We start from the raw sequence: 16472 nt of genomic DNA on the forward strand, positions 1-16472 counted from the left end.
TCACCATCCCCCGCGGGGCCGCGGCCGCTCCGTGCCCGCGCAGGCCTCGCCCCGCCCTTGGCGCCGCTCTGTGACGCCACGCTCGGCCCGCTCCGATGACGCTGCTGGGACGCGCGGGGCTGCGACGGTGAGCGAGGCGGTGGCGCCCGCCCTCCCCCGCCTTCCCCTCCCCTTCACCGCCCCCGGGCCCCGATCCCCGACCCCGATTCCCGATCGCCGGCTCCCGATGCCCGGTCCTCGGCCCGGCTTTCCACGGGGCACCGGGGCCAGCGGGCCGGGGCGTCCTGAGAAGCGGGAGGTGGTGTGGGCGGGGCCGGGGCGGGGCCGAGGGGCGGGGCCTGTGCGGGGCCGGGGGCACCGGCGGGGACCGGCACCGGCACCGGGGAGGAGGGGCAGGGGTCGGGTCCCCCGGCGCAGGGAGGGCCGGTTCCTCCGGTGGCCGCCCGCGGCAGCTCCCCCCGGACCGAGTCCCGTCGGTGTTGCCGCAGCTCTGAGCGCAGCAGAGCCGCAGCTGCCAAAACTCCCCGGAGCCTCGAACGGCCGAGGCTGGAATAAACCCTGAGAGTGTGGAGGTGTCAGACCTCGTGAGACAGAAATTAAAGTTTCGGCCCAGCTGATGTGCAAGCACCCGGTAGATACCGTGGTGAGCTGTTCCCGCTCAGCAGCCGTGGTTTTTGTGTCAGAGACCCGTCTGGACACATGTGCGAAGGCCATGCTGATACCGTGGGCACGGGCTGGAAGCCACCGACCCCTATTCACTGCATTTGCCCGTTGGTCACTGCAGAACCCCAAACCTGCTGCCCACATCACTGAGCTGTCACCTTGCCCCCACAGCCGCCACTAAGACCTGAATCTGTTTGGTTTTAGCACGCCAAGCAGCCCACCTGCCTTTCTCTTCTCCACGTGGATCAGAGAGGAGCTGTGAGCAATGGCTTTGGCACTGAGGTGCCTCCGCCCTCTCCCGTCCCTGCTGCACTGTTCCTCGTTTGCCATGACCAGGGGGCTGCCCCAGGCTCCCAGAGGCTGCCCAGCCTGTGTCCAGCAGATGCTGCTGAGCAGACAGCTGGCTACCAAAAAAGGTAAAAACAACTGGTTTTTTCATGGTTTTGCAATCTCTCAATATTTATATATTTTTATATATTTATTTATTTTGGCTAACATGCTCAAGTGTTGAGCTCGTTACTCATTAGAAAATACAGTTACTTTGGTTTTACTTCAGTTTATCTTAGACTCAATTCTAAATCTGACCAGGGCTTTAATACCTTCTTTCTACTTTCTAACTAACTTGTCAGAAGTAGAAACTAATATTTTTTTGTGTAATCTGCAGCTAAAGGTAAAGGGCAGAGTCAAGCCAAAGTGAATATCAGTGCTGCCCTAGTTGAGGATATTATCAATTTGGAGGAAACCAGTGAAGACATGCAGGCAGTCATAGAAGCTCTGAAAGAAGACTTCAGCAGAAGTCTCAGTGTTAGAACCTCACCAGGTTGGTAACTTCCTTGTATGGTGCTCTGTGGCCTGTAAATAAGGATACAAATCCTAGTAGCGGACAACTCCAATTTTTCCAAAACTGGTTTTCTTTTCCTGGAATTACCCGCTGGGCATCCAGTTGCTACAGCCCTGACATCCCCAGCTAGAGGCTTTCTTCACCCTGAGCTTGACCAGGAAGAATCCATTTTTGTTAATAGCTTCCTGGAAATAGCTTTTTTAAGTGGGAGATGTCAAAAGTGTCTAACTGAACTGTTTGCAGATGTGATGGAGAAGCAGGTTGTCAGCTAATGGTGCAGTAGGGCAGGAAAAATCCAATTGCCATTAAATTAGCCTTTTGGAAATTGCCATTGGGCTGATGTCTGGCATATACAAACTTTTTCTCTGCTGTGCATCTTTGTGGGCAGTGACCTGTACAAGCCTTGTTCACGTAGTGGATTTTGTGTTTTAGGAAGAAATGTGAATATGTTTGACTAGGCTGCAGTTACCGTAACACTCTGAACATACACATTTGTAAGTGTATCAAGTTTCAGGGATAAAATTTAACATTAAACAATGACCAAGTTTGAATCATTCACCACCCCAGCTTTGGCAGGGGCACTTCTGTCTTTAATGGAGCTGGAAAGCATAGCTCAGTCTCTTAACTATTTATTTGAACCATAGGTATTTTTTTTAATTGCACTGATAAAGTACCTCCTGTCCCATGTGCCTTTTGGCCTGTTAACATTTTGCAGCAGAAAGTAGAGAGCAGATTAAGAGTAGCTCAGGGAGAAACTGAATACTTTAAATTAGACAGTGTACAACACCCCTCTGGGGGCCTGAAGAAAAAAAGAGGAGTTTAAGAGAGCACTGCTAAGTTAAAGACAATATTTGTCTTGATTTTTATGGCAACATTTTGATTTTCTTTAAGCTGTAAGAATTAAAAAATAACCATTTCCCTTTAATTCTTAACAATCCTGCTTAGTTTTCCTATTCTAGCAGCAAAAACAAACAAGAGTTTTGTTTTCATGTTTTTGTGCTTTAAAGCAGCTTTGAAATATTTAGCTTATGAATACACAGGGGATGCCTGAACACAAACAGCACCTGAGGTCTGAATAAACACCATTTTTTCCTTTGTAACCTCTGTATTCTGCATGGCAGAAGGGAAGTGGGACAGAGTGGATGTGTTTTTCTTCAGCGTTGCTGCACACTGGTTTATCACACTGAACCTCCCTGTGTTTGGTTCTTTTGAGGGGCCCTGGATCACATAACTGTGATGACAAAAGATGGGAAGTTTCCGCTGAACCAGCTGGGGCAGATCTCACAGAAGTCACCGCAGCTTATGATAGTGAACATGACCGATTTTCCAGAGGTAAGGGCACATTGGGAGGGGAGATAATTGCCATGGGAACAAACAGGTTGGTGCTGAGCAAAGGAGCGTTTAGACAAAATCAGTCAAACGTGGCAGGGCTGCAGACTCAGGCTGGGCTGTGTCACTTTGTGCTGACACAGAACAGAAGGGGCATTTTGCTGCTGACAGCAACTCCCCAGCCCCATGTGGCTCCCAGAGCAGCTCACCTGCAGCAGCACAGGGTCAGAGGAGAGTTACAGAGTGCTGTGGTTGCTCTCAGGGTCGTATCCAAGGAGTGCCATGGTTACGGGGGTTTGCTTTGCAGGTGCTTTCCCCTCAGTTGGATCTGCAAAACAATACGAAGCATCATGGACCAGATGCCAGGATTACCTGTGCCCTTCCAGCCCTCCCCATTTCCCATGCATTTATGGGAAGTCCTGAACACAAACTTATCTGAACTGCACACATGGCTGCAATGCTGTATCAGCCCCATTGTATTTATTTCAGTTCCTTGTCAAGATGTAGCCATGCACAGAACCAGATGTGTAGTTGGAATTTCATCAGATGCCTCTGAAACTTGCTTATCTATCACCAGGGCTGGTGATACCCTGAGAGTTCATGGGAGAAGCTGCTGATGGAGCCTGTGAGCTTCTGAACAGCTTCCCTGGTGGGACTGATCTGGCTCATGCTAAGTGCTGTCAAAGAGCTTGACTTGGTCACTGCTGAGGTTGGCCAGCTCCTCTCTTGGCAGCACCTCCAGGTCAGAACCCGAATTAGGGGCTCTGATTTATCTTCTGTGAGAGACAAGTTCTTTTAATTTTCTGCAGGAGCCTTAGACCTGCCCCTAAATGAGGCAGCAAATCCAAATCCCAGCTCAGGATCAAGCCCTTGTGATGCCCTGCAGCAGGTCCCACCGATGGAGCCGAGCACGTGGGAGCAGGAGCGAGCGTGAGGTTAACGATTCATCCCGCTCCAGGGCTGGAGCTTTGCCAAGGCTTATCTCTATTTATTTTGCAAAGGCTTTCCCCAATTAATTAAGTCAGCAAAGTCTCAGAGGAGGTCAGTGTAAGGCACTTGATGCCTAAGTGTTTCTTAAAGTGTATCCCATGTGCATAAAGGCTCTGAAGAATGGAGGCCCCTCATCAGCGAGGTCTTGCGGAGTGTCGGCGCTGAGAGGGCTGGGGAAGCCCCTCCATGGCTCATCCCATGTCCAAGCAGGAGCTCAGGCTGAGAAATGGGCATGTGAGAAATTAAATCTCCTCTAGATAGCATTGCCTACATTTGATTTTTAAGCCAAAGGACCACTTGTTACTTGAACCATTTCTCTCAATACTGTTGTTTTATACCCATACCTGTTTTGTGATAGACTGAACTAAAACCATCACAGACATGATCACTTGATGTCATTATTTACAGCTTATAGTCAGTACTTCATGACATTGAGAAGCAAATAAAATTGCTTGAAGAGTCTGAGAAATAAAATAATCATAGAAAAGGACTTGCAGAGCCAAAGTCTGTTTTCCCAAGAGTTATAAAACCAAACACCACTTTTTTTAAATACAGTTATTTTTTTCACGGGCTGCAGGAGGATGGGGGCAATATTGCAATATTTTCCTTCTCTGATTATTTTTCTCTTCTTCTGTCTCCTCCAATATTTATGTTAAACAACTCAGCTTTTACTGAGCCTTTCTTTCCTGCAGATCAAGCACTGTCCACAGAATAACACATTTACATTCCTAACGTGCTGAGATCACTTTGGTTGCATTTTCTCTGCCCTTGTAGTTTCAGGGAACAGCAGTTGTCTCCTGCAGAACACCAACAGAGCATTCAGTGATGTCACACATCAGGGACCTGAACAAATCTGCAGAGCTTCAGTTTGTGCCTCAGTTGGCAAAAGCTGAGCTTTATAAATACAGTCTGAGCTACATAAATACTGCAGCAGCCTGGAGCTAAAGTTAATGATGGCAAAGAGTATCAGAAATAGCATCGTGCCTAGTAGGAGATGTGAGTGCCACAGGAAAAGAGACTCCTGGGGCTTTTCAGAGTCGAGAATGAAGTGACCTGGCAGAGCCCTGGGGGAGCTTCCAGTCAAACTCAGCTTTAACCCCAAAGCATGGAACTCTGTAGAGGACCACCCGCACCCTGTGGTGGAGGTGAAGCCTTTTAATCACCTTGCAGTCACCAGGCAAACCTGCCACCCCACCTTCTAAGCAGGGCAGGGTGTCAGCCAGCGCCGGGGGAGTTTTGAGAAGTTAATCCTCAGTAATAAGCTGTAAAATAAACAGAGCTGGGCACAGGCACTGGTTCTCAGCCATCTGCTACTGCCCTGCTGTCCTGTGGTCAGGTTGTAGTGCTGAAGTGGTTAAGTTCCTTAAGGTTTCAAAATTGGCACTGGGTGATTTCTAGGGGGAAACATTCAACTGGAATTTTTAAATGCTCAGAATCTTTCATCTCCTTTGCCACAGTCAGGCCCTGCCTTGGGAATTTATTGCGGTTTCACTCTGCGTTGCCTCAAACCATTCAAATAGTTTCAAAGAAGCAAAACAGTTTTCTTTTGTTGTTGCTTCGCTTCCCCTCTCCCCCTCCGTGCCCCCCTACCCCAATACGAGCGGCCGTAGTTTCCCATTTGGTTTGATCAAAGCTCTCTGCACCAATGTAACTTCCTGATCTTACTGGTAACAGAAGTAAATGTTTCCATGTTCCATGGAGATGGATTGCCAACTATTGACAGAGTTCTGGCATATGGGAATGATTATTTCCTAATTCTCTTTACCTTTTGATCTGTTTTACAGAGCACAGCTGCAGCTGTGAAGGCTATAAGGGAGAGTGGCATGAACCTGAACCCAGAGGTGGACGGGACGATGATTCGGGTGCCAATTCCCAAGTGAGTATTGATGCCCGAGCTCATCATCATGCAGGATAACACAGAAGGTTGCAGTGAGTGCCCTTCAGAGGGTAAACGTGCATGATTGCTGCATATCCCCATGCAGCTGCTTTCCAAAGAGTTCAGGTACGGGAAAAAATCGGAGCCCTTAAAAGCATCTTGTGAAACCTCTTCCAAGTGTCTGAGCTCTAAGCCACCACATCTTGGCATCTGATTGGTCTTATTGGTCTTATTTTTCATCTTCCCTCTGCAGAGGAAGCTTGGTCCTAGCTGGCTGCAGCACTTTGAAAGAGAGAGCCAAAGGCTTTTGAAACTGTATTGCTTCAATTCAGGGACTGATTCTTTGCTGCCCTGCTCTAAATTCCTGGAATTACACCAGCACAGAACAGCAGCAGTGAATCTGTAGTATTAGGGGAGAGTAGCACCTTGCTGCAGAGAGCACTAAAAGGAACTGATGAAAGTGAGAGGCAGGAAATTTATAGCTTTGAAAGGAAAATCTGCTCACACTTTTGTATAATACACAGTGTGTAACTGATGGCTGTGTGGAAAATTTGGTATAGGGCTGGAAAAACAGGCTGCCCCTGGGCAAGGGCTGAGCATCGCTTCCCTCACCCAGCACAAGTGTCTCCCAGCCCTTGGACAAGGCAGGAGGTGCTGCTGCATCCATGCTTCAGTTTGGATCAGGAGAAGTGATCCTGGCTCTGCCTGGAATGGGGGTCCATTCAGATGAAATTAGAGAGCTCCCAGCAGCTCCACTCGCTGGCACACAGAGCCTGTCACAGGCCTGGGTGGCACAAGGAAAAGTCATGAGTTCCTGTGGGTGCTCAGACCTTATGGAGCATCTGAATACCCTGGGCAGGTGTGGCTGGGCGTGGTTTCACACCATGGTAAAGACAAACAGCTCCCACACAGGATGTGCATAAACCCCTTGCACGTGCACTTCCTTGCACAAGCAGGTGACTTCTTGGTAATGATGAACCAGGTATTTCTTGTGCTGTAAATCTCCTTTAAAAATTCTGTGGAATTTTACCCAGCATTTTGATCAGAGAAGTCTAATTGCAGCCTTCCGTTGCTGTCGGTGAGAGGGAATGACATTATCATTCTATTTGCTGATTTTCTTTCCCTGTGCTCCCTGCCCTTCCCCCATTCCTCAGGAGAGGAGGCAGAGGAGGAGGAGGGCACCATTATCTTCGTAATTGCTGAGGCTCCCGGGTTGCTGCACAGTGGTTTGATTGTTAATGGGCACTTGGGTCATCCTTGAATACGAATTGCAGGGGAGGAAACTCCAAAACTGCAAATCCCAAGCTTTAACAAAATACCGTGTTTTTAAACAAATGTGTACGGTCTGTCACTATCTTCTGTGGTGCTGCAGAGCGAAAACAAGTCTTCTCTTCCCAGGGAAGCTCTGCCTCGTGTGCTCCCGTGTTCCTTTCCTTTGTCAGGGTTGCAGCTCTTGGTCCCTTCCTGGCTGCTTGGGAGCCTGGGAAGTCCTGAGTTAAGGATTTTGGCTTGAGAGCTGTGCCCTGGGGGTCTGCCCTCACTGGCATCTCCAGTCCCTTTTGCTCTCTAGCTACATGTCTGGAACTGTGGGAGTTTCAGCCACTTATCAAAAAGACAAACAGACCGTTCCTGCCTTTTAAAGCCCCCTAATGAAAAAGGCAGGGCAGAAATAATTATATCCCTCATTTAATTTTTTAAGTTTTCAAAGTTTTGCATTATTTCCAGCACTTCATGAAAGAATATATGACAGACAGATGCAGTGAAACTGCAAAATTACATCAGGTGTGCAAAATAAGCAACAAATCAGAAATGAAAAGACAATATTAATATTGGTTCTGCAGACTTTGGTTCTTTCATGAAGGGAGGCACAGTAAAAATAAAACCGAATCCAAACTGTCCTTACCTGTTATTAAAACCACTCTTTAGACTGACCTGTCAGCTGGACACACGTCATATTTTCCCTTCTGCAGGTCCAGCTGTGCTCCAGAGTGTTTCAACAGAGCATTTAAAAATGGAGCTTGCTTTTCAGTATTTATTCTATCAGTTTAGTTTTTGCAATGCAGTTTTAACAGAAAAAATACACTCGTGTCATTGGTGTTTACTTGTGCCAGGATCCCTCTGCTCCCCAAGGCATTCTCCTGTTTGTGTGGCTAGCACTGCATAGGCAATATTTATTTGTATAAAAAGTAGCCTCTGAGGGTTTAAAAATAAAAATTTAAAAAAAAAAAAAAAAAAACACAAAAAAGAAAACCAGCCATGGGAACGTTTGTATTGGTTGATCTCTTGGCCGAATTTGACCTGACCTTGTCTTTTATGGTATTGCCTCATTTTTAGATTCATCTTTTTTGGACCCATTGTGTTACACTGGATATTGTTTGTAAATCAGTAATATTTTTACACATGCTTTACTGAAAGCCAGATGACTCATTTGAAAGTTTAATGACTCATTGTGAGTCCTTTTTTTTCCCCTTTGGCCTTTAAGAAATACGCAAAGATACCTACTATGGGGAGAAAGGACCAAAAAATGTCACGTGAAAACACCCCAAAGCTGTTTTGAGCTGCTCCTGCTCATCATCAGGAGCCTCTCGCTTGCCTTTTATTGAGCAATAAATGTTGCACCCTGTGTTTATCTGCAATTATGAATGCAGAGTGTTTAGTTTAGCTGCTTTCCTTTAACTAATCCCTCTCCTTCACAGGAAATTCCTGGTGTTGGAGGTACAGAAATTGCTCTTACCCAGAGAAATGTCTTGTGTTGAGCCGAGCTGGGTCATATCCTCTCTGAGGGTCTCCTCTGCCACACGCAGAGGTGGGACATGGAGGGCTGCAGTGCTTAAACCCCTGGAGCTGGGGGAGGCAGAAAAAAAGATGTTAGGTGTGGTGTGGTGTGTGTTGTGACCCCCCTGACATGTCACTCACCAGGCTTTGCCCTGGTCCAGGCAGGACAAGGTTGTCCCTGGGGGAATGGCAGGGATTGACCCTGGTGCTCCATGGGCTGCAGGGGAGGGCAGCTGGGTGGGACCTTGTCCTCATTCCCCATCTGACACTCTTTCCCCAAGTTCACTTCACACTTTGTTTTGGCTTTAAGAGGGGGTAGGGGCAATGGTTACTAGACAGAAAAGAAAACATACCTAAGAGCAGCTTAAAAGTCCCAGATCTCAGGGCAGGATTAAAACAACTGTCCTTAGAAACCTCGGGCCTGGCTCGTGTTGATGGATTCCTTAACCAGAAACAGCATCTGCTTGGAAAAGTGTCCGTTTCTGGCATTATTGGTAGCATTGCTGAGAATTTACACACAGTCTGGCTGGAACATAAAACCCGCTGAGAAACTCCCCGGCACTGCGCAGTGATAAAAAGAAATTGGTGTTAATAAAGACAGACAAGGAGGCATGAAAGCTGTGACCCAGTGCCAAGAAGCAGAGGAAATCTGGCAGCGCTGCATAAACAAAAACATTTCCTTCAAGGCTCGGCAGCCCCGGGCAGGCGAGTGATACCCTCGGCACAGCTCGGATCGCCGAGCTCGGGCTCCCACAGCTGAGCAGCCCTGCTGCCGAGCGGCTCCCTCCCACCCAGCAGGAGATGGGAGAGATTCCCAGCTCCCTCCTCCAGGCTGAGCAGCCAGGATTGACTCCCCGACCCCCCAAAAAACTGCCTGAGAACGTGACCTCATGCAGACCTGTGCCTGTGCGCCGGCTTTGGGGGTTCCAGATGTGCCGTGGGGCTCTGGCTGGGAGGTCAGACATGAGAAGCCCCAGAGGTGTCGATGTTGGGGTGCAGGGGAACTGCGAGGATCCCTGCTCACTCCTCCTGGTCAGGCATTTGGGCCAGGCTCGAGCCTCTGCTGACCAGAAGCCTCCTGCCACATGAGGTGAGTTAGGCTGGAGATGAGGAAGACTCTTCCCCCAGAGGGTGGTGGGGCTCTGAACAGGCTCCCCAGGGAATGGGCACAGCCCCAAGGCTGCCAGAGCTCCAGGAATGTTTGGACAATGCTCCCAGGCACAGAGTGGGATTTTGAGGTTGTTCTGAGCAGGGCCAGGAGTTGGGACTCTTCCAGTTCAGGATATTCTGAGATTCCATATGACATTCCCTGGCACCTCCCTCCACAGTCCCTCAGCAGGAAAGGGACAGGCCGGGCTGCCCTGGGTTCTAGGGCTGGGTGCTGCTCTCTGGGTCTGCCAGCTTTCCTAGCGATCCCAAATTCCTGTCAATGCTAACTGGTTCTGGGAAGCCTCTTCCCTCTGGCACTGTGAAATAGGGATGGCTGGTGAGAGGCCAGTGCCTCTGCAGACACTGCTGCCAAACACCTGGCTGTGGGGACGGGCTGAGGGTCCAGCTGTGCCCCCAGAGCCCCCTGTAACTCACACCCACTGTGGGGCAGAGCCCAGGGACTCTCATCCCACATTTCCTGAGCTCTCTGTGGAAAGAGTCCTGGCCCCAGGGTTTTGGTGACCCAGGCTGCTGCAGCCAATTTCTAAATACTCCTGTGAAATGTTTATTTTGTAGTATCACCCCCACGCGTACCCCTGCTAGTGAGTCTCAGGGAGTGCACCAAGGTTTTCCTTCTCCAGGCAGTCTGGAAACTCCAAGAGCCTTGAAAATAATATAAATATTATTGTTAAGCACCAGCAGTTGACAGTGGTCGGCTGTAGGTGCTGGAGCAGGACCCGAGCTGAGGGGACACATCAGCCATTCCTGAGCCTTTTTGATGGCCAGACCCACTCATCACCAGTTTTTAGTTTGGGATAGAAAATTGAACATTTTCTTGTGGTCTCACATCAGGGGGAAGGTTCACCTGAAATTCTCCTCTGCTGAGTTACCTGTGGCTTACCATGTCCAGCAGCATCCTCTTGTCAAACCAGGTGTCCATATCATCTTGGTGGGAAATCCAGGTCATGGTGAGCTGGAATAAGATTGAGTGAAAGAAAAGCTCTGTAGCTTCCAGGTACGTAATTCAGGCTCTTCAGGTGCAGGGAGACAAATCCGAGTTTCAGGAGTGGACTTTTCTTCCCAACTTTGCGGGATTGTGCTTTTTAGGTGACACTTTTCAGTTCCATCTTTCGAGTCTGGAGCTGGATTTTTCCTCTTTCCCACACATGCTTTGGCAGCAGGAAGTAAGGAAAGTCTGAACGTTGCAAGATGACTTTCAGGCACTGCAGCAACAACTATAAAGCAAGATTCAGTCCAAGATCCCCAGCTTAGGGCTGGCCTGGAAATTTTCCATTCTAGGCTCCAGTCTTGCTTCCCTGGGATGCTGTGCAGAGCTGGCAGATTTTCTCAGGTGGACCACAGCAGAATAAAAACGTGCCCTGAGCTATTCAGTCCCTCTGCCCTATGACACAGGGTCTCCACACAGAGCCAGCTCCATCTAAACCCAGAAGCTTTTGTGTGTCCCTGGGCATGACAGCACCAGTTGGAGAGGCTCACTCATTTACCCAGAGTCCTTCACAGAAAATAAATCTGGCTGTGCTACACATGACACTGCTTTTCCTTTTGGTGTTTTTCCTCTCCTCTCTCTCCTAGAGTCACGAGAGAGCACAGGGAGAGCCTGGTCAAGCTGGCCAAGCAGTCCACCAACAAGTCCAAAGAGGCCCTGAGAAAGGTGCGAAGCAAAAGCATCACCCAGGTAAAGAAGTTCAAGAACAAAGTGTCAGAAGATACCATCTGGCTGCTAGAAAAGCAGGTAACTTTTCTTTCCTTCTGCCATATGATGGTGTCTCACAGCTCAGTGCTGTGTTTGTCCCAGCCCTTGCTGACAAATCCCCAGCACTGAGAACCCAGTGGGAGAATGGGCAGCCCTGGGATGAATTTTTGGAGTTGGCAATGACATTTGTATCTGCTTTGTGAAATTTGGGGCTTCAATCTCAAAGCCAGATTTAGGATATGAATGATTGTAAGCTGACACAGGAAAAAAAATTCCCCTAAAAGCTTTTATACTATGAGGGATTGTTGCACAAACCAGCAGAATTTAGGGAGCAAAACAATCCACGACCACAGCTGTACCACCACTCATGCAGTGCCTGGCCACTGGAAACTGGTGTTAATGAGCTTTGCTCCAGTTGTTATTAATGAAAAGGCTTGCAAGATTATCTCTGTTCGGAGTTTTTGGCTCCAATTCAGGAAAATACTTAAGCACATGCCTAATTCCCTAAGAGCAGATGTCACTAAAGTCAATTACTTGGGCATAAACTCAGGCACAAGCCTAAGTGTTCTGCTGAATTGATGCCTCTGAAGGCAGGCCATTACTTCTTAGCTGTTTGTTTATTAACAGCTAAAGTTAGATACATCACAAATGCTCCAGGACAGTTCTCTGTGTGCTCACAAAAATAAACATCGATATACAGAGCGTTTGTGCAAGCAGGAAAAATGGCCATGCCATTGTAACCAAATCCTGTTGGGAAGCAGCTCTCCCAGAGCAGACAGATGGTTTTCTGCATTGGTAGAGGTAACATCTCCAGTGGAATTTTTTTCCTGTACCCAAATTTTTCATCATGAGCAAAGGTCATTGTCAGACCTTGGGAACAAGCAGATGTTAATCCTGTGAAACCAGTGCATAACCCCTGGTGTGCTCCAGTCTTTACCTGCCTGCACGTTTTCATCCCTTCTGCACACTGGCCATGCCCATTTCTTGTTACCAAGAGAGCTGATTCCTGGGCAGGGCTTGAGCAATCACCATTTTCTTTTTACAAGAGATGAACTGATTGTTAATGATGTGTGAATTCCTGGCACGTGCACAGGCTGTTACCACTGTGTTCCGATAGTGCTGCAGGAGGTAACAGCTCCTCTTCCCTGGTGCCAGCACCAGCAGGTCTCTGCCTCTGCCCTGAGTCTCTGTTAAACCTGACCAAGCCACTTAGCTCAGCCAGGAGCTTGTGTGGGCATCTCTTTTCAGAGCCTTTGACCAGTCCCTGCTCTCACAGCTCGGGTGCCACACTGGCACAAATTCCCTGAGGGCTGGTGGGAATCCCGATGAAGAGCCACTTATTGCCCCAGCACTGTTGGGGTTTTATTGGGACTTCAAGCTTTGTTCCAAAGGGTGATTCAGTCACCTTTCTCTTTAAACTGTAGCACCACCTCCCACAGAACTCTGATTTGTACTGTCTTGCCACAGATCCAGCAAATGGCAGATGAGGCTGCCACGGAGATGGACAAGCTGCTGGCAGCAAAGACCAAGGAGCTGCTTGGATAAACAGCATCCCAATGGCCACACTCCCCCTCGAGCAGGAGTGGACTGCCACACACCCCAGCAGCCTCAGGGATGGGCAGGGGCAGCTTGAGCAGCTCTGTGCCTTGGCTGCTCGCTTTGGCCACCTTGGGGTGTGCTGGAGGGAGGGGGGAGCTCTCCTTGCTTGTCCTTCATTTAGGTGGGAACAGAATTGGATAAACTGAGATCAAAAATAAAATATCAGGAAGGAGAACTGGAAACTGCTGGAGGCACAGAGGAAGAACTGCCCTGCTCACCTCGTGACCTGTTTGTGCCCTGCACCATCAGCCCCCTGGAGCCAGGACCATGCACAAGAGGAACCCTGCCTGTCCTGCTGCAAACCTCAGCATTTGTTTTTGCTTGAAATAAAGTCAAAAGGAGGTGTGGAGCAGCAGCCTTGCAACAGCCAGGTCCGGGTTGGTGTGTTCCCTTGGGTTCACATGCTCCAAAGTGAGCATTTGCCCTGTGCCATGGCTGCAGAGTGGGAAGGGATGAGGGAGCTCAGCACAGGGTGGGCAGGGGACAGGGGCTCTGTGGTTCCCAAGGCTTCATGGGGAGAGAACTGAAACCAGAGCTGTCAGCACAGCTGCTTTAGCCAGATCTGAGAAGACCTAAAGCCAGCACAGGAACTTCCCAAAAGCAGCATCTGCGTCCCCAGCCATTTACAAAAAGCCCGTGTGAGTGTCTGGCACCGCAGTTTAGGGGCTGGAGAAGGTACAAGCAGAGCAGGTCCTGAGCCCATCCCACTGCTCAGCTCCTCACTGTGAGCAGGTTCTTCCCGAGGGCAGCAGAATGGCCTCGGTGGTGGCAGGAGCAGGAAAGTGGTGGCAGCCCCCCAGCCCTGCTCCCAAGGCATTTGGGTTCAAAGAGCAGCGAGTGCTCTGCACTCCTTAAATAAACAACTCCCCAAAAGTTAGTTTGTGTGCCGTGGGGAGGGGGAGGAGGATGAAGGATTTGCTCTGCTAGGGCCCCACATGTCAACAATTTCTCTGCTTTGTGTATTTTGGCCAAAGCCCTTACCATGATAAATGAATAAAGGAAGATGGCAAGCCCAGGGCGGTTCCACAGCTCGGGAAATTGCTTTCAGCCGATTACTGGATTTCTTTTGACATTTATCAACTGGGCTTTTTTTTGCCATTGTTGCAGCCTCAGCATCCCCACAGCAGCTAGGGCTGGAAGGGTTTCCCTGATACCTGCCCAGGAGCAGCAGCTGCTGAGCTGGGAGCACCACAAAGCCAGGGCAGGTGGAGAACTGCTGCTGCTTGTGGAGGCTTCTCCAGCCTCTTCCCATTCTCCAAGCCCTTGGGGTGGCAGCAGGGGGCTGGTGGAGGCAGGCAGTGGAGCTGCAGGAGGTCATTGCACAGAGGAATTTCCCAAATATTTACCGCTGCACCTCACAAGGAATAAAACCTGTGGTAAAACTGCCCTGGCCCTGGGCTGGGGACGGAGCTGCCTGGGTGGCTGGGGAGCCCAATTACCTGCATCCCTTCCTCAGCCCCGTGTCCTGCATCAGCCAGGAGCAGCCACGGGCCCCACAGAAGCTGCTCTCAGCCCTGGTACCACCAAAGCAGGGCAGATGGCACGTGAACCTGGGGAGCTGTGCCCTCACAGTCCATCCTGCTCCCTGTGGGACCTTGCACTGCAGGGCAAGCAGAAAAAAAACAGCCCCAGCACCTTCCAGTCCCACAGAACCACCCAGGAGAAGAGAGAATAGGCACTCACCACCAGCTGGCTCACAGGGCACCCCTAGAGAGGCCCCACTTTCCCTTTGCAGTATAAGTCACCTGCTGCTCCACATCAGGAGCTGCAGTACAAGCTCTGCCCGCTCCAAACACTCCTCCACTGGCACCAGCAGGAACCTCTCACTTGGTTCCAGCCTGGATTGCACCCAGAGCTGATAAGAAGATGCAGCTGATGCTGTTGGCGGGTGGGAAAGGAGCTCCAGCTGTGCCAAATAATCCAGAGGGGAAGGGATGTGTGCCAGAAAGCGTCTGGGCTGCTTTCGTGGGGGTTGGTGTCAGTGACGCCACATCGGCCACCAAGAGGTTTGGCCTTGGCCGCAAATGCCACAGGCAGTGCGGGGCAGGGGTGAGGGAGGGCCATGGCCAGACCCCCTGCTGGGCCCTGGGCTGTCCCCACCCCGCTGCCCTCGCAGGGACCCCTCTCCCAACAGCACCTGTCGATCTGGGGCACCAGCAGGTTCCCACCTGGCGGGCGCTGCTGTGGCCTGGAGGGGTGGGGGTCCCCAAGGGGTCACACTCCCAACATGAGGAATACATCCCTGTGCACATCCCTGCTCGGGACAGACCTGTACCCTTCCCAGGCTGCCCAAAGCCACACTTAGCTCCACCAGGATGTTCCAATCTGCTCCAAGCCGCTGGACAAGTACCAGGGCAGACATGGGATCCTGCCAGCTCCTGGACTGAGCCCCGTGGCCACAGGGACACACGAAACAGAGGCAAAGGGAAGGAAAAACTCCAAGGAAGCTGGAAGCTCTCGACATAGTTAAAAAACAACATTGCTCTTCAAAATAGATGTGATTGCGCTCCTTGTGAGTCATCGAGCAGAGACACCAAGATTGCTTTGTGCCAGGGACGAGCCGGGCGCTGATTGTGCCGCCCGGGTTTGTATCCAACAGACCCTGGATGGCATGTCAGAGTTTACAGCGCGCATACATTTTCAACAGTGAGCTTTGCAAAATGTATCAATGTAATCTCTGCCTCCTATATTCCGTGTTGATTAGACACGATTTCTGGCTGGATTTTCAGAAAGCTCAAGTGCTTTTTTAATCACTACAGAAGCTCATTATTGCTTTCCAGTGACTCTTATGTCCTTCACTTCTCCTTTCAGATTAGAGTCTATAGTCAGATGAATATTGGATGATTTCATTACATACAAATGCAATCAACAGTTTTGCATAAATTTCTCCTCTTTTCTTGAGTTTCAATTGACCTCAGCACCCGTGGAGGCAGGCGCAATACACATGTAAATGAGCTGGCGTTGCTGCAAAGACACGGATTCGAGAAACAAGATAAACTGTCAGATAATATTCAGGATTTTTAAGAGATCAAAAAATACTTCCTCCTTCAGCCCAGCCGTAGAAATGGCACCTTCAGCTGCCGGGGAATTTGCTTTTGTTTTGCTCGTGTCTGGCTGTGGACAAAAACCAGGAGTGGCACCAGCAGCCGAGTGAGGGGCTGAGCAGAGCCGGGCTGGCCGGCAGCGGTGGCGTGGGGATGGGAATGCCGTGTCCGTAGGGTGCAGATGCTGGTGGCACGAGTCTCCTGCCACAGAGAAGCCACTGGTGGAGTCCTGTGCCCCCACCACACTGGGGAGGTGCCCACACAGCCCGGTGCCGAGTTTAGTGGCTCTACCAGTGGTGGTGCCAATGGTGGTACTGCCATCCCCATTCCTGCCCTGGTGGGACCATCTCAATGGGATGCTGAGTTCGGACCCCTCAGACCCCTGACCCCTCTTGGGCAGTCCCGAGCACCAGCCCAGCAGTGGGGGCACATGCTGTGGTGCAGGGCTGGGCCAGGGGCTGCCCCCCTCGCCCTGTGCCACCATGCACAGAG

The 16472-nt window shown here is 50.2% G+C and overlaps 1 protein-coding gene and 1 long non-coding RNA gene across 6 annotated transcripts; one reads left to right on the forward strand and one right to left on the reverse strand.

The window, feature by feature from the left end:
- The first annotated feature begins 84 nt into the window (after window positions 1-84).
- MRRF (mitochondrial ribosome recycling factor) lies at window positions 85-13560 on the forward strand. 2 transcript variants are annotated; one of them, XM_069031439.1, is made up of 7 exons: window positions 85-127; window positions 868-1079; window positions 1328-1483; window positions 2718-2836; window positions 5608-5699; window positions 11217-11376; window positions 12805-13560. In XM_069031439.1, exons 2-7 carry the CDS (start codon window positions 929-931, stop codon window positions 12880-12882), a joined length of 756 nt encoding a protein of 251 aa, XP_068887540.1. In that variant the 5' UTR covers window positions 85-127; window positions 868-928; the 3' UTR covers window positions 12883-13560. The 2 variants fall into 2 exon arrangements, with proteins under 2 accessions (XP_068887540.1, XP_068887541.1); XM_069031440.1 differs by lacking the exons at window positions 11217-11376; window positions 12805-13560 and adding an exon at window positions 10476-11209.
- Window positions 1433-14757, reverse strand: LOC138119512 (uncharacterized). 4 transcript variants are annotated; one of them, XR_011155531.1, is made up of 4 exons: window positions 8828-10469; window positions 8434-8543; window positions 3043-3161; window positions 1433-1515 (listed from the first exon to the last, which is right to left on the reverse strand). It is a non-coding gene; the product is annotated as an uncharacterized lncRNA (long non-coding RNA). The 4 variants fall into 4 exon arrangements; XR_011155529.1 differs by lacking the exons at window positions 1433-1515; window positions 3043-3161 and adding exons at window positions 5706-7892; window positions 14620-14757 and having other exon boundaries at window positions 8828-9035; XR_011155530.1 differs by lacking the exons at window positions 1433-1515; window positions 3043-3161 and adding exons at window positions 5706-7892; window positions 10525-10601 and having other exon boundaries at window positions 8828-9035.
- Window positions 14758-16472: the final 1715 nt, after the last annotated feature.

Source organism: Aphelocoma coerulescens, chromosome 17 (assembly GCF_041296385.1).
Source record: "Aphelocoma coerulescens isolate FSJ_1873_10779 chromosome 17, UR_Acoe_1.0, whole genome shotgun sequence".
Lineage (NCBI taxonomy): Eukaryota > Metazoa > Chordata > Aves > Passeriformes > Corvidae > Aphelocoma > Aphelocoma coerulescens.

Bases quoted from the DNA above. Each gene is read 5' to 3' on its own strand.
- MRRF (XM_069031439.1), top strand. From the start codon at position 929: ATGGCTTTGGCACTGAGGTGCCTCCGCCCTCTCCCGTCCCTGCTGCAC. The intron at 1,484-2,717 runs GTTGGTAACTTC...GGTTCTTTTGAG, and splicing joins CAGTGTTAGAACCTCACCAG to GGGCCCTGGATCACATAACT. The intron at 5,700-11,216 runs GTGAGTATTGAT...TCTCTCTCCTAG, and splicing joins ATTCGGGTGCCAATTCCCAA to AGTCACGAGAGAGCACAGGG.